The sequence below is a fragment of the Chlorocebus sabaeus genome, chromosome 7 (assembly GCF_047675955.1).
Source record: "Chlorocebus sabaeus isolate Y175 chromosome 7, mChlSab1.0.hap1, whole genome shotgun sequence".
In the NCBI taxonomy this organism is placed as follows: Eukaryota; Metazoa; Chordata; class Mammalia; order Primates; family Cercopithecidae; genus Chlorocebus; species Chlorocebus sabaeus.
The window spans coordinates 93,193,401-93,214,365 of NC_132910.1; the positions used below are offsets into that span (position 1 = coordinate 93,193,401).

General features: G+C 34.9%; 1 protein-coding gene across 9 annotated transcripts in view; it reads right to left on the reverse strand.

Moving 5' to 3' along the window:
- Positions 1-20,965, reverse strand: part of INPP4B (inositol polyphosphate-4-phosphatase type II B) — an 819,089-nt gene that overhangs the window by 128,942 nt on the left and 669,182 nt on the right. For all 9 annotated transcript variants that reach the window (XM_007999870.3, XM_073017650.1, XM_037992380.2 and 6 more), the window contains 2 exons: positions 13,719-13,896; positions 619-822 (listed from right to left, as the gene is read on the reverse strand). In XM_007999870.3, coding sequence (XP_007998061.3) covers positions 619-822; positions 13,719-13,896 — 382 coding nt within the window. The remainder of the gene's footprint in view (positions 1-618; positions 823-13,718; positions 13,897-20,965) is intronic.

A 20,965-nucleotide genomic window follows, 5' to 3' on the forward strand; every position in this document is an offset into this window, starting at 1 on the left:
GTTTCTCCCACCGTATTCGGCCCAACTAGAATTTATCTCATCATATTTATTTCCTTTGTTTATTCATCTTTCCTAGTTATTTTTTTCATATCCTTTTATGGGGCCATTCTTCTGTAAATTTTAGAGCATCTAGAGCAGCATCTTACATTATAGAATCTTGAACGAGAGAAATTTGCGAGATATCTATGTCTATAGTCATTTAAATGTGAATACTTTTAAAAAGTACTTCCAGAACCAAAACACTGGATTGCAACAATGAAAATACTTGTTGCATCCAAGTAGTAGTAACATGGAGGATTTGTTAATCTTTTTCTAAAAAATAACTTTCATGTTTTATATAGCGTGGCAATAAATAAGGAAACATAGAGTCTTGTAACTGTGGCATCTTTGATGACAGATTCTCACTTATAGATATAATTCATTGGCTAGCAAATAAATTTTATCAGGATTTCAACTTCCAAAAAATATTGCCCCTAAGGAAAAATGTGACCTATTTATCCCCAATCTGTGTTATAAGTTTTTTCCATTTTTTAAAATGAAAAGCAGAGTTATCTGATCATTCCTACCTTATTTCTCATTGCTAAACATTGAGAGGCACGTGATATACAAGAGACTTACCCACTCTTCCTCATCGTAGTCTGAATGATGTGGTATGGAGTCCTGCCGTCTCATCAGTGGGGGTTGCTCTTGGGGACTGCTCTCCTCTGTGCTGCTCTTAGGAGATGGGGGTTTCTTAAGAACGCCTCCTGGCCTTGCAGTGTAGAGTGCTAAAAGAGCACTCCTGACAAGTTGATCCTTGAAGGCATGTACAAAAAGCTCTGTCTGGAAAGAAATTGACAAGGATTAGAAACACCTTGGTAGGCATCTCAGCATAGAGCTGTGAAAAGGTCAATTGCAGATTTGTTGGCACTTAAGTGGTGTGTATGGTGGAAAAAGTACAGACACCAAAGAGAGAAAATGATTCATACCAATCAATGGAAAATAGTCTGGTTTGGGGATGCTGCCAAGGCCTTAAGTCCTCCTGTTTTAAAGTTAATGCTGAGGTTTTAAATGTACTATAAACACCGTCTGTCTCCTCAACCTTCTCCCTTTTAGTTTCACAAATTCTGTCTTTGGAGATGAATTTCACTGGGGATAATCATTTGAACAACATCTACCTGCGGCAGTTTTCAAGTCATTTCAAACACTCTTGAAAAGAAAATGTAATCAGGCTATGTATATCTTATTAAAACCGCAATTAGTTTTGCATCAGTCTAATATATTTTAAACAGTTAAAGACTAAAGAAAGACATACATCCTTAAAGGAGGAGATTATTTTTTAGTATCATAAAAAGATCTCAACAATAGTAGAAATGGCATAGGCAGACTTCTTCATGAAAACATCGGGCCTGTATTCCTTATTATCACCTCCTAAATGCTCTTTTCCACTAAATTGTTTCAGTAATGCTTAATGTTAACGAGGTTACTGTGAAACTTGGCTTGTAGATTTTACAAGCTGGTGGCAAATACCTAGTAAGTACTATAGCAATGAAGGCTTCCCAACAATAAAGAACTTTACAGTTGTACTTTGCAATTTCCTGATGAGATGTTTAACAGTTGCACCCTGTAATAGACTGAAGGGTGCAGTAATGAGTACACTTAGCATGCATGTGGCCTAACAATCTGTTCAAAGACTAGAGATGTAAGTCAAGTAATGGCCCATATTGTTCACATATTCATCCTCTGTAATCTCTTAGGAAGGGATCCTTTAACTCATAGCATTATATTGAATCATAATTGATATTGCCCCCATTTAATGAGACAGTCTTGATAATGCTGGCTTCACCAGTGATATAACTCGACAGCATTATTTCTCGGTGTACTCTCAATATGCAGTCAACAGTTCCAAGCCTATCTAGTAGTCACTAAATTATCTCTAAATCTTCTTGTTTTGAGCATCAGCAACTAAAGAAAACCCGTTAAGTCCCATGCAAAACAAGTGTCCAATAAGACTCTGTTATATATGCATAGTTACTTATTTGCCATACATCATAAAATTCTAGACGTGAAAGGGATCTTAAAGTTGACCTCTTCATTAACCAAGATGAGAAAACTAACAAACAACTGTGGTGATACATTTTAGGGAATACCTCATATTGGCAGCACAAATGGAACAGGAATGAAGTTTTCTAACCAATCAGCAGCTTTCTCCCTTATTCCACACTACTCATCACCTGCTATAAAACTAGATGTTTCTGTCCTTCTTCCTCTTCTTCCCTAACTCCTACTTTCCAAGTGTTTTGAACATCTACCAGTTCTCATAATTAAATGTGCCTATAATGCCTGTGTAACTACTTTACTGCTAAATTTTGTTGAATATTTTAAACACCCTGTTATTAGCCACATTAAAGCCACTTTGCAGGTGAGAAAACAAAACACGAAAAACATAATTTATAAGAATAAAAGATTGAAAAATATTTCGGAATAAATAAGAAAGACAAAATAAAAAGCAGTTTATACCGGATAGGCACAAAAAGCAGTGTTCACTGGTGTTGACAATGAAGTATTAAAATGAGAATGAAAGATATAAAAAAACTGATGGAAAAATTGGCTAGACAGTACTCAAACAAGTCAGTGTAGTCATAGCAAAATGAGGAAACATGTTATTTACATAATTTTTTATACAGCATGGATGTGCTTATCAGTGTGACTTTAAATATTAAAAACGTGAATTTACTCCCATTCAGCTTAACTAAACAATTTCTCTGTTGATGGTTTCAATAAATTCTTTTGATTTATTTTTAGAGCCAAACAACTTGCCTTCTTTGAATTCCTGCTACCACATTTCAAGTCTCCACAATACTCATGTAATTGCCATGTAGCTAAATATTCATTCACACTCAATGAAATCTTCTCTAGCACTTGTAATCACCATCATTTTCTTTCCATCACATGCACATGCCGAGATTCCACTTCATTTATTCAAATCTCATTTGAGTTGATTTACCACGAAAGGCCAGGGAGATCATGCAGGAGGGTCTTGAAGTTTTAAAACCCAGAATTTTTTTTTTTTTTGATAACTGAATACAAGGCTTACAATCTTAAACATAATAATAGCTAATCTTTCACTTGGTGTCTGTACTGACAAAATTTATCTGACTTCTTGGAAACTCTCTGGATCACCGGTATCCTGTGTATAGAAACACATTTTTTAGAAAATACCCAAATGTCCCATTGTTATATCCATGTAACTCAAAAAAAATTTTAATTTTTTTGACCAGCACTACTTAGTGATGTAGACCAATGTAGACCACTGATGTTTTGCAGTCAAAGAAATCAGCTTGAAAAGATTAATGTAGTCATGAAATCCCAACACAGCTGTATACATTAGTCCCTCTTTGTCTGTGGTTTTGCTTTCCCATGGTTTAGTTACCTGTGGTCAACCTTGGTCTGAAAATATTAAGTGAAAAAAAAAAGAAAAAAGAAGAAAGAAAAAATTAAATAGAAAATTCCAGAAATAAATAATTCATAAATTTTAAGTTGTGCAGCTGTTCTGAGTCAAGTGATGAAATTTTGTGCTGTCCTGCCTCAGATTGCCTGGGATATAAATCGCCCAGTATATCCATGCTATATATATTACTAGCCCATTAGTCACCTAGGTGCCATCTGGGTCACCAGATCAACTGTCACGTTATTGTAGTGCTTGTGTTCAAGTAGCCTTGACGTAGAAGACTGACACTACATCATTCCCCCAACTTTATCTCATCGCGTAGACATTGTACCATCTAACATCATCACAAGAAGACACGTGAGTACAGTACAAGAAGATATTTTGAGAGAAACCACATTTACATAACTTTCATTATAGTATATTGTTATAATTGTTTTGATTATTAGTTCATGTTAGTCTTTTACTGTGCATAATTTTAAATTAAACTTTATCATAGCTATGTGCATGTAGGAAAAAACAGTATAAACAGGGCTTGGTACTATCAGGGATTTCAGGCATCCACTAAGCATCCACTTGGAACATATCCCCGTGGATAAGGGGGAACTATTGTATTGCCGTTCTTGCAACTGGGATGATACTAGAAAAGCTGAAGTCATGGAAAGGGTGTGACCATATCACCGAGTTGCCTATTGACTTCTGAAAAACCTTTTTCTTTACTCATTTAGCTTGAACTACATTAAATGAAAAAAAAAAAAAATGCTATCTAAATGTTATCGTAAGAGTAGGCCAAACAATTTATTTAAAATATCAGCTTAATAATATTGTGTAAAAAGAATAAACTCTGAATGTAAGGCAGATCTATTTTATTTTTTCATATTAGAAAATGAAAGAGAAATGTTACCTTAAAAAATGAAATGTTTTCTAGCCTTCTGACATTTTTCCAATTCATATCCCCATACAACTATTCTTCAAAGCAACACACAGAATTATCTGCAAGTATAAAACTACTAAAAATTACTTCTCCTGGGGATGAGTGAAGAGAATTTCCAGTTTCCTGAATATTAATGGCAGAGGAATAGTTAGGACATGTTCATTTAAAACCACTCTTTTTCACTAGAGAGCTCAACAAATTAAGTGAAGTTCTATTCTACTTAGAAATCTCCTTATTTTTGCTGAAAAAAATTTAAGTCAATGCCTCATTCCATCTGTAATACAGAAGCAGCCAATGGCATATGCAAGTGATTATTTTAGTAATCATCTATGCAGCAAGAAAGAATCCTATTTATTTTGATATTTGATATTTTGAAATTACTTGATATAGGAATAGTGCTATACTCTGTCATTAGTGCACTGATGTATAGTCAACATTCCCTAAAGGAAAGCTAGACTAAAAGCTAGGAGGATACTTAACATCTGGGCAGCTCATATATATATTATCAGTTTGCCCTTGGAAAAATCACATAACCATTTTTCCTAGTCTGCACAAAATTACAGTGCCTACCTGTGAAACTCTTATGAGAGTTCATTGCAAACCCTCAAGTGCACTCTTTAATGGTCTTTTTATTTATTATTGTACTTTATTTTTATTTTTTATTTTTATTGTAGAGACAGGGTGTCACTATGTTGCCCAGGCAGGTCTCAAACTCCTGGCCTTAAGTGATCTTCCTGTCTCCCCTTCCCAAACTGCTAGGATTAAAAATGTGAGCTACTGTGCCCATTCTAATGCTTCTCTTTCTTGATTGACCTTTTCAACTTCTTTTCTTGACTCATCATTCTCTGTTCACCCAAAATGTGGTAAGTCAGCCCACAAGGGACCTTAAATCACTTTCTCAAAAGCACTTTTTTCATTGGTGAGGTAATCCATTTTACCATAGCTTCAACTGTCATCTTTACACCAAGGTCTAATAAATCCATCTCTATTCACCTTCTGAACCAGCTCTATCAACTGTTTCCACTGAAAAGCCCTTAGAGTTCAGAAATGCCAGGCTGAACTCAAGATTATGTTGTTGTTCTTTTATTTTCAGTAATTTTGTTCTTTCAAGATTTTCCATTTGACTAGTATCATTAGTATTCAACAACTCAGAGTCCAAACCTCTGAATTATCCTCACTAATGCCTCTTTTCTGGATTAGCCAGCAATTTATTCTACTTATACCTTTACAATAATTTCAAAACTCGATCCTTATTTTACATTTCCACAGCTAGTCCCAGTTAAGATCCTTTCTACATTCCACAGGGATACTTTCCACAGTCTCTTTATTGGTTGGTTCACTTTAACTTGTCTTTCCTTTACGATGTTATCAAAGGCCACCAATGTTAAAATATACACTCCTGAGTTCCAACCTTGAACTACAATACAAATACAAATATAAATGAGAGTTTGTATTTTTAGCCAAGTCCCCCAGAAGCATTACTTTTATTTTGTGATGCCCAGTAATATTCAATAATTCAAATCCAGTATCTTAACTCAGCCTATGTATTGTTATAAGGATGACCTTTACAAAACATGTATCTAATCCTTTCTCATTCAACAGCCTTCTCAGTGCCAACAGAATAATATTTCTCTTGAATCAATAACTAGGTGTTAGATGATCAAATTATATGGTGTTTTTTAAGCTACGAAACATTGCTGAAACATACACATTTCCAAAGTGTGCAAATAATTGTGTACATAACAGTGATGCATGAAAGCTGCAGGTCCGTATCCTCCTCTACTCTTTTTATCCTCAGCCTTTTCGATTTTAGCTGTTCTGGTAGGTGGCTAAGGGCATCTCATGATAGTCTGAATTTGCATTTTTCTAATGGTAAATGATGCTGGGCAACTTTGCATGTGTTTATGTTTACCATTCATAAGTCTTCTTTGGTGAAGTATATTTTTAATTCTTTTGCCCATTTTTAATTGAGCTGTTTGTCATATTATTAAGTTCTAAGAATGCTTTATATATTCTGATACAAATCCTTTAACATATGCATATTTTATAAATATTTTCTCCTAATTCATGGCTTCTTATAGAAGTTTGCCTGCTTTTATTCTTTTACATTGTACATTAAGGTTTATGATCTATTATGAGTTAAATTTTATATACGTATGAGGTAAAGTTAGTTGTTCATTTTTCTTTTGCACATGGATATCCAATTGGTTCTGCAAAATATGTTGAAAAGATACTGTTTACCTCTGGCTAGCCATATGCAGAAAATTGAAACTGGGCACTTTCCTTACACCTTTTACAAAAACTAACTCAAGATCGATTAAAGATTTAAATGTAAAACCCAAAACTATAAAAACCCTAAAAGAAAATCTAGGCAATACCATTCAGGACATAGGCATGGGCAAATATTTTATGATGAAATCACCAAAAGCAATTGCAACAAAAGCAGAAACTAACAAATGAGATCTAATTATACTGAAGAGCTTCTGCACAACAAAAGAAACTGTCAACAGAGTAAACAGACCACCTATAGAGTGGGAAAAAAAATGTGCAATCTATCCATCTGACAAAGGCTTAATATCCAGAATCTACAAGGAACTTTTATAAACAAACAACCACAATAAAAGTGGGCAAAGTACATGAACAGACTCTTCTCAAAAGAGACATTTATGTGGCCAATAAACATACATTAAAAACAGCTCAACATCACTGATCATTAGAGAAACACAAGTCAAAATCACAATGAGATACTGTCTTATGCCAGTCAAAATGGTGATTATTAAAAAGTCAAGAAACAACAGATGCAGGCAAGGCTGTGGAGAAATAGGAACACTTTTATACTGTTGGTGGGAATGTAAATTAGTTCAACCATTGTGGAAGACAGTAGTGTGGCAACTACTCAAAGACCTAGAACCAGAAATACCATCTGATCCAGTAATCTAATTACTGGGTATCTAGCCAAAGGAATATAAATCATTCAATAATAAAGATACATGCACGTGTATGTTCATTGCACAACTATTCACAATAGCAAGGACATGGAATCAACCCAAATGCCCATCAATGATAGACTGGATAAAGAAAATGTAGTACATATACACTATGGAATACTATACAGTTACAAAAGGAACAAGATCATGTCCTTTACAGGGACATGGATGGAGCTGGAAGCCATTATCCTCAGCAAACACACACAGGAACAGAAAACCAAATGCTACATGTTCTCACTTATAAATGGGAGTTGAACGATGAGAACACATGGACACAGGGAGGGGAACAACACACACTGGGGCCTTTGGGAGGATGGTATGGTAGGGAGGGAGAGCATCAGGATAAATAGCTAATGCATGTAGTGCTTCATACCTAGGTGATGGGTTGGTCTTTGCTACACTAGTATGTTAAAAAGGACATAATACATTGGTATTATTTTTGTTTGTAAGAGTAAATATGTTTGAGAAACATGTTTGAATTAAATAAAAAATCTATTCACGTATTTACCATTTCTGGCATTGCCTATTCTTTTGTGTACATTCAAATTTCTCCTGGTATCATTTCCTTATTCTTGAAGACTTTCCTTTATGATTTGTTGTAGTAGAAATCTATTACGAAATTTCTCAGCTTTTGTTTGCCTGAAATGGTCTTCATTTCACCTTTATTTCTGAGAGTTAGCAGGAATTTTTTTTTTTTTTTTTTTTTTTTCAGTAGCTTGAGGATGTGACTTTATTTTCTTCTGGCTTGTATAAAGCCTAATAAGAAGTTTGCTATCATTCTTGTTGGTGAATGTCAGCGAAACATGTGCCCTTTTTCCTTTTATTTCTTGGTTGTTTTCACAATGTTCTATCACTGTTTTTCAGTAACTTGATTATGATGTACCTGAGTTTATTTTTCTATATTTATTCTGTGTGGAGTATACTGAGCTTCTTGGGTCTGTAGTTTCATTAAATGTTGAAAAAATTGGACCGTGTTTTCTGCCAATATCTTTATGCTTCCCTCTCTCCCTTTTTTGGCATTTCTGTTTATATGCCTTGATTTTTCTTCTGGTCATGGATCATATTTTCCTGCTTCATTGCATGCTTAGTATGTGCTTATTGGATGGCAGGCATTTTGACTTTACATTCTTGGTTGTCAGATTGTATTGCACTCCTTTAAATAATGTTGGATTTTCTACGACAAAGTAAAATTACTCGGAATCAGTGGAACCCTTTCAAGCCTTGTTTTCAAACCTTGTTATGGTAGACTAAGAGCAGCCTCTAATCTAAGACTAATTTAGTCCCACTACTAGGGCCATATACTTCTGAGAACTTTAGTCAATTCCTGGTGTATTAAAAGGTCTTATCACTTTACTGGTGGAAAGATAAACTATTACCGGGCCTGTGTGACCACCAGGAATTGCTTTATAAGCTTATTCCTAATATTTATTTCTGTGGACATGGGTAATTTATTCTCATGTATGCATAGATTGGTACTCATGAAGAGTTAAAGGCACTCATTTACAGATCTCCAGGGTTCCTTCTGTGTGAAGCTCCTTACTGTCTGGTACTCTGCTTTGTGAATTCTGGCAATCTTGGCCTCCCAAACTCTAATCTCTGTCTCTTCACCTTGAGAAGAGAGTGTTTAGGTTCCTTTTTGCTACAGCCTAGGAACTGCCCTAGGAAGAAATCTAGATAGCTATAAGAATCACATAATTTATTACCTATTTTCCAGTGCTGAAAAACCATTATGTCTACATTTTGTCCACTTTCTTGTTGTTTAAGTTGGGAGGGTCCATGTTACTCCATCATAAACAGCAGAAGTTGTGATTCTATAAATTTTGTATGTAGTCTCATTGTCAATATTATCTTACATTCTTATCTTTGTTTTTCTTATCGTACAATTTTCTAATAACAAATTTTGTTTATTATACACTATCACTTATTTCACCAATTAAATAATTACCATTTAAAGGCAATTATGAAAAACAGAAACATAAGTTCTATCCTGAAATTTCATTTTTACCTAAACCATTTATTCTCAAGTTTTCTTAGACTCCGAATACATACATTCACCAACCTTAAAAAAACAAACAAAATTTCTACTCATTAAATTCTTTCCCACAGTTTGGAACTGGGATAGACCTAGGAGTGGTTATAGTGAATAAACAATAAAAAGTTATTCTCAGTCTTAAATAATCAGCACAACATTCTTCTCTCTATTATGTGTATCTTCAACTTCTTAGCACACTAGCTGCCTGGCACTGCTGTTACAGAAAACACTCTTGAAAAAATCCCGATTGTATATGTTTCAGAATACAATAGTTTTTATTTTTCTTTGAATATAATAGAATGTTTTGGTATAGTATACTGAGGTTGAAAGAATAGTAGGCATTATAAGCTATGAGAATTTCTCAAATATGCTGTGAGTATAACCTCTAACATTTGCAATAAAGGCCATTATTTAACTATTTAACAAATGTAATATTGCAAAACACCCCATTCTTTTAAATTCTCAGGTTGTAAAAATTAAGAGCCATATCTATGTAGTATTTGTCATATAGCATCAAGTATAATACCACACATAATTAAGTGCTCAATAGTGCTTTTTGATGAGCAGGATAATAATGACTTTCTAACAAAGGTCTATCAGTCTCAATGGAATAGAGAAAGTGATGGGTGTTTGAACACTAATATCACACAGATTTCTGAACTACAAGAGACACCTAAACACTGTCCACCTTCAGGCCTTTAAAAATATTATTTATTTTAGTTTGAATTTATTTTATCTCTTCTTTGTTTTTCCTTCACAGAATTGCATACTTTTAGTCTGAGAAAAAAGGAAATGCATGTTTATCTCACTCTATTATTAACCTTTCATATGGTGTGTTAAAATTTTGGTCTATTTTTTGCCTTTTTTTGTTGGAATTATTGAGATAAACTCAGTTTGCCTTTTGTTAGATTCTTACACCATAAGATTATACTATTTCTTTAATATTTTCATGAACTAATATGCAATAACCAAACCCAGTTATCCATAAGAAGGCATACCAAGAATGTTAAAATTATAATACAATTTAACTGAGTTTGTGCATATTAGAACATGAAACATCAAATGTATTCATTTTTTTGTGAAATTTTAGTAGTACTCCTTCCCTGCCCCCACATTTGTTTCCTTAGTCCTATGTATAAGAATCCACATAGCAATCTGAAGATACAGCATACTGGTCAAGCTCACAGAATCTGGAGCCAAAAACACAAGGTGTGTGATTGTGAGTAAATTTAATACTTCTCTGCCTCAGTTTCCTCAACTGGGTAAAATAAGGCTACTCACAACACTTACTTCATAGAATTAGGAAAACTAAATGTTAAAATAATATTATCCACCACATGGAACTCTGAAAATTGAAGAGCTTATAAGACTATCTCAGAGTTATTAAGCCACCAATAAATGCTAGCTATTACTATCACTTCATCATCATAACCACTACTATCAAGGGTCTTGGAGTTCCTGGGAAGAACAGGCCTGTGTTTTAATACATTTTTCTACCTTTTGTGTTGAGCACAGTGACTGGAAAATAATATGAATTCAGGAATTATTTTTAGTGTATACATTGGTGTGTTTGTCTCTACCAACAGTGTTTAGATGGATGGAATTTTGGCTGGGGAGCCCTATCCATGTGCCTTGGTTCTCAGTAGCAGTAGAGATGATGTAAATTACCTTTGGATCTAGAAATATTGCCTACTCAAAGACTCCTGGAATATGACCTCTCAGCAAGTTGAATTTTTCTGTTGCCACTTGCTTTTCTCCCAGACTATGAGTATATGTTTAATTGATAATGATTTAATGGCTATTGTCTTCAGGTGCAATGGCTTACCTACGAGGAGAGATGCCATCTCATTACAAAATAGAATACCTCCTTCTTCACTGCCCTGGGCTGCCCTTAGCCTTTCCCAGGTACCCCAAGTCTACAACAGTAAACTCTTCCATGTTCAGGTGCTCAAAAGCTATGAAACCTTTACATTTCCCTGATAAGCATGAATATAGATAACTCCTTAATGTCTTGAATATGCTATATGGATAAGTCCCTAAGAAAACAACTTTAGGTACCTATTTTCCAAACATACCAGTTCAGAATCAGTAAAGGTAAGCTGGGACTATCCATGAAGTAAACAGTTTTATTTTATAATCCATAGTATACAACAAGCCCAAAACTTAAAAACAGAACTTTTAAAGCTTACATCCTGCTAATATTAAATTATATTTAAATTTAGAATACCACTAAAACGATCTCTCTTTCGTACCTGAATTCATGGATCATACTTTGTTTTAAACCATGAGCTACTAAGAGTTTTCATAGACTATACAAAACTGTTAACTTAGATACTTCTCTGAAATTCCAGGCATGAATTCTTAAAAGAATGCATGGCTTGCAAACTTAACTTAAAAAAAGATCCTCCTAGTTTTAAGGACTGAGAGATTTATTAGTAGACTAAACTTGTCTACTCAGTAGAAAAGAGAAAACCTAGGGGAAAAAGTTGGAGCAATGCTGGATTCAAGGAGAAGAGAATGCCCATCCTAACCTCCCCCACCACCAAAATCACTGCAGCAAGTTGTAAATGATGTATGAAATGACAAATCCCTGCCCAGTGCACAAGAAGAATATAAATACTGCTCTGTAATCACTGCAGTGGTGTGCTACTCGCTAAAATTTTCAGCTTAGGCGCACCCAGGAAAACCTCACCTCATCTGTAAATCCAAAAAAGAAATGAACCAAAATGAGATGATATTATTTTACGGTATGCAACAACCTCCTCTTTTTTCTCTTTCCCTAGCCATAAAAAAAAACATACTTATTGAATATTTAGAATACTTAGGTGTTACTAAGGCATTTGTCTAAGAAAAATTTTTTAAAAAACTTTTGAATAAGGAAATATCTAAATCCATATATTAGATGGAGGACACTAGAAAGAACTTCCATTCTGGAGTCATCCAGACCCAGGTTTGAACCCGGGTTTTGTTTGAACCCTGTATTTGACTCTAGCTGCATGATTTTTCACATTTTTAAAATTTCTCTGAGCTTTAGCCTTTTTCTATGTTAAATGAAAATAATACGTTCTCCATAATTCTGATGATTAAATAAAATGACATAAAGTGTGAAGCCCATTGCCCTATTTGACACAAAGTAAGTACTTGCAAAATTTGGGTCAATATTTTCCTCCCTTTTCATGATGGAGGCATGTGTTCTGTCATGGAAGGAACGTTGTATTTTGAACTGGAAGTTCTGAGTTTGGTTTTTCACTTTTTAATTTATTAGACAATTCACTCACACTTCCTGAATAGATATTGTTTTTTTTCATGAAAATAGGTATGTTTTCTCCTATGAAAATAACATACAAAAATGTATAAACTGAAATGTTAAATAAGTATAAGACACTATTATAAATTAACATACCTGAATAAAAAGTATGGACATACATAAGATCCAGGTTTCTATGAATCTGTTCTTCAGAGAGGTGAAAAACTATACTTTTGTCTTATTCTACAATTATGAGAATTTTCTTTGGTCAGTTTCTTCAAGGGTATATTTACTAGAAGTGTCTCATAAAAAAAATTACATGATCTCCTTAAAATGCAGAGGTGAAGGATGCACACATTGGAAGTGGACTCCAGGACACTGATTGTACATTGAAAATCAACTGTCACTTATCTTTTTCTATCTCAGCTTTCTATCACACAACTAGCTGCCCTCGTTAGCTCTGGAAGTTGATACTGAGTGTCTACCCCATGCCAGACTAGCTCTCCTTTCTGCAGATAAAGGAACAAGCCACCTTTGGAAAAACTAAGGCTTAAATTCGACTGCTTTTCAAATAACTAACACATTTGGAAATTTTTAGAATCTCTCCTCAGTAAATAATGTTGTAGAGAGCAAACCGAGGCAGGGGAAGGACCCCATACAGACTGATGTAAATCCACATCAAAGTTCTGCCTTCAAATGAAGTGTCATTCCTATTCAAATGTAAAGCTTTATATGCATAAAAATTAGGTGATCACCAGAGGAAAATAAAGTAATTTTCAAAATCTCATTTAATTCACTTAATAAGACCATAAACCAAAGAAAATGAAAAATGCCAAGGAAAAGAGAAGATATATACTAACCAATAACAGGTTTCATTTCCTACTAGGAAAAAAGAAGAGAGTGCTCAGTAAGATTTGAACAGAGAATGAGGCCAATTCATTTTGATCCTGTGGCAACACTTTGAAGCTTACTTTTTAACCTACTCTATTTTACATTTCCAGATGCTATGAAAGGCAATGTATGCAGAAAGCCAGACCGATGGGGATTTGAGTATTTCATTTTCCCAACTATAGCGATGATTTGGATCTTACTTTTTCTGAAAGCATCTTTAAAGAATTCTTCAGGCTGTCTGGAGAATGCTGGCTTGCAGAATTAAGCAGTAGGTCTGCATGGGTTGCTACAAGAGGTTGTAGTTGATTGATGTTGCTGAGCACTTCTTTTGCTTTGGCTGTGTTTTCAGGTGAATAGTAAATAAACTGGTATCCGGTACTGCAACAACAAAGATAAAAATAAGTTACACAAACAGCATAACGGATGTTCAGCCCTTAATACCAGATGGCAAATGATAAACAAAACTCCAAGTATCACTCTTTCCTATTGATCAGATAAGAACTGTCCTAAGAGATTTTTAATAACGCACTAACAATTTTTATGTAAGGTGACAAAAATACTTTTTAAAACTAGGTAATCTTGTCTTTGCTAAAACACTGGGAAGATTAATACTAATATTTGACATGATTACTAATACTAATACTTGACATGACACATATGTAATCATGTCAAGTCATAGTATTCAAAACAAATTAGTATTACTACTGATTTCTAATGAACTTGAGGCCACGTAAGCCAGTGGGAAAAAGGAGCTTTTATATTCAGGCCAATCTCAACTTAAATCCTGGCTTGTCACTAACTAGCTGGGTGACCTTCGGCAGCTTTCTTCCTCATCAGGAAACTGGTAATCATCATTCAAATGATTCTATGAGGTGTGTGACATTAGAAGTCATTCATATAAAGTGCCTAAAATTGTGCTTGGCACAGAGATAGCATTCAATAACTACTACCTAAAGTTCCCACCCCCCCGCCCATGTTACTAGGTGAGGACTGTGGAGGAAGTAAATTTTAATAGCTGAGAAATGAGAAGAAAATTAATGAATGTCAAGTGGGCACATGGACAAATATATTGGATAGAAAAAGGACATTAGTAGCAGAATGCTATTTCATGGTGTTATTTTATCATGATACTTTTTCTTCTTATAGTTTTCCATTTAACATACAAAGAAATCTAAAACTGATTATTAACTAAAGAATTAATAGACTTTTTTTTTTAAGAGACAGGATCTCACTCTGTCACCCAGGCTGTAGTACAGTGGTGCAATCAGAGCCTACTGCATCACCTAACTCTCAGTCTCCAGTGATTCTCCCACCTCAGCCTCTTGAGTATCTGGGACTACAAGTATAAGCCACCACACCTGACTAAATTAAAAAAAAAAAAATTCATAGAGACCAGTCTTACTATGTTTGCACAGACTGGTCTTGAATGCCTAGCCTCGAGCAGTCCTCCCCTCTGGGCCTCCCACAGTGCTGGGATTACAGGCTTGAGAATTATTGACTTTTATAATAATCATCTAGGAACTAATCAAGCACGTTATGGGAGTAGGGATTTTTTAGAGTGAAGGAATCTTTGATCCATTTCATTAGGAAAAGGCATTCCAGCAGGAAAGCTGCAAAACAGCAAAACAGTTGCTAGAAGCAAAGAAGAGGGAAGTAACGACTCGTGCATTCACAAGATTGGTGTAAACTTGCTTACATCCCATTATACCCAAATGTCAAGACATTTTTTCAAAACACTTTGCAGTCAATGTTAGGTATTTACTGAATATGTCTACTACATTTTTACCAGCTCAATTATTTAAATTTCATAATTTTATTTCTCACCTTGAAACCTCAGACACCACTAAGAAAAACTGACATCTAGGAAGCATTCTCTGTTCTATTCCTCTCACACTAGTGATTTTTCAGGGGAAAATTACCAGAATCTTTAAGAAAACAGTTTTTTTTATTTTTATTTTTTGCAAACACATAATGAATATTCCTCCTATTTATTTACTTATTTAGTAAAAGATTAAAAGAAATGCCCTTTGAGGCTTGGGCTATTCAGAAGATTGAACAATAAGTCAATGAAGGTATCAGGTTTATGAAGGCTAAAGAAACACACTACTAGTTTATGACCCTTACAGAGATTTGCTCTCAATTTTTTACTTGTAGACTTTTAAATGTCAGAAGTGAGGGCTTCAAATAAAACATACCTTAATTTGCTATTATGTATATCTTAATGCAAGTTAAAGTAAATGAAAAACAACAATTGTGAGGAGGGAAAAGGAAACAGCAGTCCTTGCCAATTCTTTGTGTCTCTTTCTGACTTCTTGAGTGGTTAAGACAGATCTCATGCAGGAGTGTAGTAAGGACTTTGGAAAAGAAATCATGAACTCAAGCTGGATATAAAGTTTAATCCATCATAGACTCAAACAGCTCCACATTATTTTTGCAAAGAAATTGATTCTCTAAAGACACATACGTGTCACCAGAATTTAAACAACGTTAGATACCCAGCAGCTCCGAGAGCAGAAAGCAGGACCTACTTACAGACCCAATGCAGAGCCATGTGGTCGCTGCTATGTGATCCCTCTTTGCAGGTCTGCTATTCTGTCATCAGAGGTTGCATCCTGTGTCCTCTTATGGCTATTTACAGACTCCCCATGGCTTAGCTTTTGGAAAGCTAGAATGCTCATGGCCTTGTGGGGTCTTCCATCTCTCTCTTCACATGACTGCTTTCTGAATGTGTCTTCTCTGGTCTCTCATACACTCACTTCTATCCATTCCATTTTACTCCTATCACTATTGCCTTCCTTCTTTACTATTATTCTTTCCCAGAAGTTCACTGTTACTGTTTTCCTGAATATTACTACTTTCATTATCAAATTCCCTGACAGTCTCTACTCCATTCTTCTCTAATTCATACATTTCTAATATGTATTCTGCACATGTTCTTTACTTATGCCCTAGTTGAATGGTGCTCAGATTTTAGCAGTCACAATGAGATTCCCTTGGGGTTGAGGATAGGCCTCAATGTTTCCTGAAAAAATGCAGATTCCTTGGCAACATCAAGAGATTCTGCTTTAGTAGGGTGTAGCATTTGTGACAAGTACCTCTGGAGATACAGATGTAGGGACGGAGCCTCTTTAGATATACCCTCTCACTGTTTTGACTGAGATCCCCTGTAAACCCTTGATCATGCTACACAAGGACTCTGATAAAAGTTCCCTCTTAAGGTATTCAAATTTTCTTAGCACCTTTTACAAGGCTACTTTTACACCCCATCTTATTCACACAAGTTGCTTTGGTTCCCTCCTCATTACCAGTGTTTGCTCTCCTAACCTTTTTCATCATCATTTCATCTTTTGCCTCCCAATATATTCCCTTTCCTCTCCCCAATACATTCTTCAATCACCATGATGGTACATAATCCTAACTTCTGCCTCTTTCTCCTAATTCAGTCTTCTTTGGAGCAGAGTTATGTAGCAGGCATCGGTTGAAGTCTTTTTAACGATGAACACCTCACCTAGCAAGGCTGAAAGATTCATTTTCCATAATAAAAGCCAATGCTGGTGTCCAGGATGAAAGGATGAAATAGTATGGTATAGAAAAAAAAATCACCACTCACAAAATAATTTTAAGTATACATAAATTTTATCTACCTATTCAGTGCCTTACTCTTTAAACATGTCATATATTTTAACAGTTATAGCTTCTTAAATGGGAAGTAATAAGTATAATTTAATTATCTAGATAAAAAGAATATAGCTAAACTCTATTTTATAGTAGTACGAAATTTAAACTGGATCCAAACACTTGAGTCAACAATCAATCAGACGACTCTGGAAGAAAGACAAAATATTTACTTGGACGAAATATTTTATAGAATATAAATAGTACTGCAAATCACAGATAACGAAAATTGAAATTAGTTTCATATTTTTTTCTATAGATGAGAGAGTGAATTAAAGTGTACTATATACTTTAATATATTCATTTAAATAAGGTAATTTAATATATTTAATATTATTTTCATTAGAATGCACACCCACATCCCCATCCTCACATGTTTGTGTGTGTGTATGTTGTTACTATCCATGTCATATTTTGGAGTTGTAAAAATAATATAAAGCACATAATGAAGTAACATTCATATTCATAAGCTCTAATTGCTAACCAAAGTACAATTAAAACAAGGACTTATATATTCCTGAGTGTATATTTGTGCCAGTCCCTTTTTCCTGGTCTTCCTTATTTTCCCATCCACTTGTTGGCTTGCTCCAAGACTCAGTTCTTGGAACTCTTTTATCTACATGTGCCTCCTAAGTAATCTCATGGTTCAAATACACATGTTGCACTAATGATTTCCAAATCTCCATCTCTAGCCTAGACTTTCACCCTGAACTCCAATGAAAACAAAAGCTCTCCTGTTTACAGATCCAGCTTAACATGTCCCAAACTGATCCCGAGATCTGCTCCCTGCTTTCAACACCTAGCTCCTTTGCACTCTTCCCCATCTTAGATTATGGCAGGTCCATTTAATATTGTCTGTCATTCTTTGGCTCTTATCTTTCATCCAAATTTTCAGACAGTCTTGCCTTTTCCTTCAAAATATATCCAGAATCCAACCACTTATTTCCACATTCATTGCAACCACCCCATCATTCCTACCACTAGGATTAGTGCAATAGCTCACAAACTGGTCTCCACTCCTCTGTACTTAAACGTATCTATTGCAAGATAAACAATACTCTAAGATATTGAAGTCCTTGACTTATGCTTAGGGTTTGAAGAAGGCAGGAGGCAGACAAGAAGAGAAATACAATTTATTTTCCTTAACTCCTTGACCACAAGTGCACATTGTGGGACTTGCTCTGTTACTTATCCATCCTTTCACTTCCCACTCCATTGCTACCTCTACTCCTTAATCTGTTTGCTCAACCAAGCTACTACTTTGCACAGCGGAGTCATTAAAAAAGATAGATGAGATATGATTAACAGGCAAGGAGGAAAACAAGAAAGAAAAGACAGGGAAGGTGGGGCATGAACAGAAGGGGATTGGGATTGATGAGTTTAGGGAAAAATGACTAAGAGTGGTGTGTCTCTTCTCCTGTGGCAGAATTAAATGTCCAGAGTAAAAAAAAAAATCTAGAACATCTAGAACTATTTCCACTTATCTTTTTCTAGCTCAAACACACCTTGTAAAAAACAAAAACAACAACAACAAAAAACAATGTGGTCTCTTGAATCCGGAGAACTTGAATGCTCTCAGTTCTGACTGAGAAGAAAATAATGTGGATCACAAAAGAAAATTTACACCTTAGTGCACTTAAATATACCCTTGTGGTCTCACATGGTTTAATAACGGGCTTTGTGCCTCTCTGCTTTCCCCAATGCACCCTTTCCATTTTCTACTGGAAGTGGGGTTTGGAGAAAAGAATTAGAAAACAAAAACAAAAACAAAAACAAAACAGTATTTTACCTCCTATGGATTTCACTTATATAATTAAATGAGCTATATGATCTGTACTTAAATTAATATTTATCTTTACTCCTGTTTTTTAAAAAATCATGGTTTTGAGTCGGGCGCAGTGGCTCACACCTGTAATCCCAGAACTTTAGGAGGCCAAGGCAGGCAGCTTGCCTAAGCTCAGGAGTTCGAGGTCAGCCTGGGAAACATAGTGAAACCCTGTCTCTACTAAAATACAAAAAATTAGCCAGGCGTGGCAGCATGCACCTATAGACTCAGCTACTCAGGAGGCTGAGGTAGGAGAATTGCTTGAACCCGGAAGGCGGAGGTTGCAGTGAGCCAAGATGGCCCCACTGCACTCCAGTGTGGGCAACAGGGCAAAACTCTATCTCAAAAAAAAAAAAAAAAAAAAAAAAAAAGGAATCATGGTTTCAAGAAAATTTTAGAATCAAAGAGTGTTCTGATCAAAAGTTGATTCTGTCATTTATTAGCTCTGTGACAAATGATGCTAATTAAGCAGGAAAAAAAAATTAGCATTCATTTCTGCTCAAAATTCCCCCTCTAAGAAAATGTGTTTATTGGCTCAGATCACAGTGGTTTCTACTATTCCACTTTTCAGTTTGCAAGTTCTTAGTTGCACTTTCTAAACCACTGAAACCTCTTTTTTATGCACATGCTTTACTTAGCCCTACTCTTGCTTTAATGCAAATTTTCCAGGTACCATTATATGACCTTGAAATAAGCAAAGTCCAATGTGCTTTATTTCCTTTCCTGGCCTATTCCTACTTGTCCATGAGTTCACTTGCCTTGATTTCCTTTGCCACCTTCCAAGATCTAGTCAGTTCTATTTCTGCCTAGTATGGCTTCTGGTATTTTCATGTTGTCCCTCTGCCAGGGTGTTATGAGGATAATACCCAAACCTGGTCTCCTGGTTCCTTCCAACCTCGAAACCTTCTCAGCTTCATCCTAGACCTTATGCCCTAATATACTTAATCAAGTATAGGATAAGAAAGATCCAGGAGTAAAAATCATTCCCCAGTACTCTACAAATATAAATGTTCCTTTGACTGCAAACAGGCATGAGAGACCTTTTTGGGGCGACGAAAATGTCCTAAAATGGGATTGTGATGATGACTGCACAACTCTGTAAATTTACTAAAAATCTTCAAATTATATACTTCCAAAAGTTCATTTTTATTCTAGAAAAACTATACTACAATAAATTTCTTTTAGAAAAACCAAATCTTTCTAGTATAAGACATTGTAGACTAACAATTATGATTCTGAGATAATACAAAAAAAAAAAAAAAAAACACAGAAGGTACATATATAAGCCATTTTATTTTTTCCATGTTAAATCAGATAATACTTTAAGCGAATCCCTAATAAAGCCAATATTTTATACTGCATAATTGATGCTAATAATGTAAATCTCCTCCTCTATCACGCTAATAGATAATCATCATTGGGTACATATACACTATGGGCCCAGCCTTACGTTAAATGTTAGTTTTTCAGGGATTATATTATTTAATTTTGACAACAATCCTCTAAGGAACAAATATTAATCCAAGATGTAGAAACTGAAGCTTGAGTAAGTTAAGTAACTTGACCTGGATCACACAAATTAGCATAGATGGTAAAACCAGGTTCAAACCTGGGTCTTTACTGTTACACAGTTTGAACTCCTAATTATGTTTTACTATCTTTTGAACACAGTATCAACCAATTTTAAATTTGAGAAAATGAAAATGCTATAACTAATATGGGAAACATCTTTAATAAGTATCACTTATAAATATTAAAATAAACTATAATTAAGAAGTTATCACCTAATTAAAACAAAGTTCATTAGAGATGTATGATTCTATTTTATAACACAGATTGAAGAATTTCAGAATTGTCTCACAGTAAACTATTTTCAACAAATATTTAATACCTACTACTCAGTCAATGAATTAAGAAAAGCAAAAAGACAGAGGTACTCAGTTAACA